Raw genomic sequence first — 4,829 nt, forward strand, 5'->3', positions numbered from 1 at the left:
TGATGATTCTTCTTCCTTTTTAAGTGGGGGCAGTTTAATTACTGGAGTTGGCTTCTCTAATGATTTCGTCGAAAACAAAGCAAAGCAAAGCAAAACAGAAAAATAACAACAGGGAGAAGATAACGTTGTTCACAAAACGTAAGTTCTTGAAATTGAAGAACAAAGGAGGGTTTTTTCTATGGGTGAATGACTTGGATAGCCTTGAATGGCTGTCCCGTTTTGTTAAAGATTGTCACCATTTTGTGCATTTTGTGATGGGACTTATTGCTTATAGAGTGGACACCCATGGGAGCTGTTGTGTCTAAGCTTGATGGCATATAAAGTTAATGATGGGGAAAGAGAAAATAATAAAGATTTTTTAATAGATAGCATATAAAAAATGATATGGCAAATGATGTGGATCTGATGTGTCATCCACGTTAAGCAAGTGAGCAACACTCATGGTCGGAGGTGCTTAAAATATAAGTTTTGACTAAGTTAAGGTGTCTAGATGAAAACTTATGAAGTATGGGGACCGGAATATCAAAACGGTGTAAGTACGAGTGCCTCTTAGACTATTCTGTCATTATTTTATACAATACGGGTATAACTTCAATGGAGATCTCAAAATAAGGTATATCTGCACTTATCCCAAGATTTAAGACTGAATTAAGCCCATGCAAAGCGGGTAAGTTGAACAGTCAACACGCACTAATGCAGCAACCATGAGACATGCTAAACGAACAATGGATATGTATAATTCCGTTCTTTTTATTTATTTTCAATAAATTTTGAATAAAATATTCATTACTCATATTAATTTTAATATTGCCACGTCAAAACAAATAAAAGATCAATGTCACACAAGTAACAGATATTATTACTAACAATATTTCTAGAAAAGAAAAATGCCAATTTGATTTATAATTCCCTAGAAGTGCAAATAAGACAATTTAATTAGTAGAGTTGTATTAAGAGAAAACAACAATGAACTAAAAAAAAAAAAAAACAAGAAAAGCCCAATTAGCAGAAAGGAAACAACGAGAAAACTAATTAGGCAGTGTGGATGTGAACTCCGATAGCAATAAGGAAGACGGTAATGAGTCCAAAATAGAGGATTGTATGAACAAGAATGGAGAGGCCACTTGTGTGCATGTTCCCAAACTCCACAACTCTGTGCCTACCAGGTAACTGAAACAGTAGCCCTGGACTCAACAGCACAAACAGCACCACTGCTATCAACACTGGCCCCCAATCCGACATCTCTCTCTCTCTCGATATCTACGTGTAGGTGTGTACTCTGCTGTTGGCCTATATTTTGTTGTATATATAGTTCGAATGATGAGTAAGCTTTCTTTCAGTTTTAATACAACAAGTATTGGATTAAGAAAGGAATAAAAACAAGTGATGGTGTTTAGATTTGTAGAAAGAGATCGAGTTTGATTCGCCAGTTCACACATGCCCCTTCTATTTTAATTCTTCTTATAATAATGGTTATGGTATTCATATACTGATCAAATGAAGCATAATTCATATATAGTTGGTATAGGCAATTTTTTCCTCCAAATAGCTGACTTACCTATGTGGTTTCCATTCGATACTTTTGTATAATTGTTACTATCCACTTTGGCCTGATGGAATTCCTTGTTCATATTTAATGTAGGACATTATTGACATTACTCTCAACTGAGACTTACTTATATGTTTATTTGCATTGAAACAAAGTTGTTATTGTTGTTGTTATAGTCATATGGTAATGATATTATTATCGTTGTTATTATTATTATTATTATTATTATTATTGTTTCGTCTCATTTTATATGTTATAAATTGTCGTATTTCATTTATATGTGCTCTAACTTTTATTGATGCTTCTGTATGGTAAGAAATATGAATGTATTGACAAATTTGAAGGTTGGAGGTGGTTCGTCTCGTTAATGCATGTCATCATATGTTGTTTTCAATGTAACACAACGCCTACTCCCACTTCTGTATGGTAAGATAAGAACTATTACAAAGGCTTTAATCATAGATATAGATACATTCGCACAAAGGGAGATTAAGACTTATGATAATATAAAATGTTAATTGGAACAATAATTTAAAGAAGAAATTAAGCTAAATTTTTTTACATTATTATATCGCTCAAATCGATTCTACATATATTGAAAGTTGATAATTAATGGGGACGGACAGCTAGCGGATGCTGAAGCAATCCCAACAAGTACGTGGCAGCATCACGTGAAAGGAAATGTCGCTGTTGCCTTTGTTTTTGTTCTATCTTGACGGTGACGCCATCAAAATTAAATTGCCTACATTTTACTTATATTAATAATCTTTACCTATTAATCTTCAATATTTTATCCGAAAGAATAAAAAGGGGGTTGGGCGGTTGCTGTCCGATTCGATTTGCTCGGAATACCAATGGCTTAAAGGAATAATTTTAGGGGCGGAAATGGTTGAAAGTGTTGGAAATGTGAGAAAAGAGAACAGTTGCACGTTTTGCTTTTTACCTTGAAGTAATATACACTCCCTCTATCATGATACAGGAAAATACAGATCTGAGGTGCTCATAATGAGCACAATAGTGATTTTAGAAGCTTCCGATAAAAAAAGAGAGAGTAGAAGAGCTCGAGATAGATGATAATTTTGGAAAAGAAAGCTTCACCTTTTTCATTCATATGCTAAGTATTTATACAGGGAAAAGGTCCAAATTTAACTTTATACTTCGTGAAAAATGTCTAAATTTGCCCTTCATTAGAAGTTTGGTTCAAATATATCTTTATCGTTAATTTTTTGGACTAAAAAAAAAAAATTACCCCTATTTGCTCACGGGCATATATTACAAGCTAATTTATTTCTAATTTTATTCATTAGCACCAGAGCTGCACGTGTGGCATTTTCAATCCACACCCATTTAATCGACTCCATTTGACCCGATTAAGCCATGGTCACACACACTCAAGAAAAGTGAGAGAAGAAAACTCGTGGCCATCCTGGTTTTCCTCGCCGTTTTGCTACTATAGCACCACCATTGAACGGTTGCAGAACCCCCATAGTTTTTTAGCTTCAGTGAGACCTCTTTCTTCTGCCTACTTCAAATTCCATCCATATTTTTTCTCACAAAGGAAGCTTAAAAAAACGAAAATAGTTCTTCCTTCTTAAATATGGCGATGAGTGTAAGGAAAGATAAATGGACACAAGCCAAATAATAAAAAGAAGTTGTGAAGAATTAAACTGACATAATAAAAAAGAAATTCACCTTCATTTTGGGTTTAGAGCAGGCACCCAAAGTAAAAAAATATAGAAGAAGCTTATGACCACAAGCAACGAAAATCAACCACAAGCAACTAAATTTCTGAAATTAAAAAAGAATCCAAACTTTCAACCCAAATAGGAAGAACAAAGGTGATGGAATTTCCAAATTCAACTCTAGCACCAACAGTGAACTTTGTGGGAGAAGTGAATTTCGTAATAGAGATCGCATTGTAATGGTAGTGGTCGGTACAAAATGATTTATGTGGGTTACCATGGATTTGGATGAAATGAGGTTACATTCGCGTTGCATTTCAACATGAATGAGAGATGAAGAAGGTTAGAAAGATAAGTTTGACACATGAGAAATTTTGGTGCTAATCAAAATATTAATAAATTTAAAATCCAAATCAGTAAAATTAGGAACAAATAGCTTCAAACATATGCCCGTTAGTAAATAGGGGTATTTTTAGACCAAAAGTTTAATGACAAGGTTATACTTGAAGCAAACTTCCAAAAGAGGGCAAATATGTAACGATTCGGTCGGTCGTTTTGAGTACTTTATCCTATTTCCCTTATTTGATGCTTACTTATGTGTATTTGAGGTTTCCTGACTTGCCGGGAGTGGTTGGTTTGATTTCGGCGAAGTTTCGGAGTGAATTGGGACACTTAGTCCCAAGGTTGGAAGCTAAGTTGAAAGAATTTACCAGAGTTTGACTTTTGTGTAGACGACTCCGAAAAGGAGTTTTGATGGCTCCAATAACTTCGTATGGTAATTTTGGACTTAGGTGTATGTTCGGATATAGATTTGGAGGTCCGTAGATTGGTTTGGTGCCTTTCGGCGAAAGTTGGAAAGTTAAAGGTTTGGAAGGTTGATGGGTTTGATCGAGAGTTGAATTTGATGATATCGGGTTCGGATTTTGGTTTCGCGAGTTGGAAAAGGTCCGTTGGGTCATTTGGGACTTACATACAAAGTTTGAGGTCATTCAGAGTTGATTTGATATGGTTCGGCATGCGTTTTGGGAAGTTGAAAGTTAATTAGGCTTGAATTGAGGTGTGATTCGTGATTTTGATGTTATCTTATATGATTTGAAGCCTCGAATAGGTTCATGTTATGTTTTAAGACTTGTTTGTATGTTTGGATGGGACCCGGGGGGCCTCGGTGTGAGGAATTGAATTCAGATGCATTTTGGACTTAGAGAAATTGTTGAAGTATCAGATTTCTGGTGTTTTCGCATCTGCGGTGGGATTGGTTGCAGATGCAGAGCTGAAGGTCCGACGTCCTTTGTTGTGCACGCGCGAGGTAGACTTGGCTAGGGGAGGTCCGCAGATGTGCACAGGATTCCGCAGAAGCGGAGATTGGCTGAAGGAGCTGGGCTCGCAGGTGCGGAAGGATTCCGCAGGTGCGGGAGCGCAAGTGCTGGGTGTTACCAGAGAAGTGGATTGTCGGGCATTTGGCTTGTTCGCAGATACAATCCTTGTTCCGTAGAAGCGGTACCGCAGAAGCGACTAAGTGACCGCATATGCGAGATTGCTGACACGTTTTATAATCTAGGGTTTGAGTGTTTTTCTCATTTTGGAATTATAACTTTGAG

The 4,829-nt window shown here is 36.3% G+C and overlaps 1 protein-coding gene across 1 annotated transcript; it reads right to left on the bottom strand.

The window, feature by feature from the left end:
* Nucleotides 1-820: 820 nt before the first annotated feature.
* LOC109240130 lies at nt 821-1,450 on the bottom strand. The gene has a single exon (XM_019406753.1). The coding sequence runs from the start codon at nt 1,240-1,242 to the stop codon at nt 1,033-1,035; it is 210 nt and encodes a 69-aa protein (XP_019262298.1). The 5' UTR covers nt 1,243-1,450; the 3' UTR covers nt 821-1,032.
* Nucleotides 1,451-4,829: the final 3,379 nt, after the last annotated feature.

The sequence above is a fragment of the Nicotiana attenuata genome, unplaced genomic scaffold (genome assembly GCF_001879085.1).
Source record: "Nicotiana attenuata strain UT unplaced genomic scaffold, NIATTr2, whole genome shotgun sequence".
In the NCBI taxonomy this organism is placed as follows: domain Eukaryota; kingdom Viridiplantae; phylum Streptophyta; class Magnoliopsida; order Solanales; family Solanaceae; genus Nicotiana; species Nicotiana attenuata.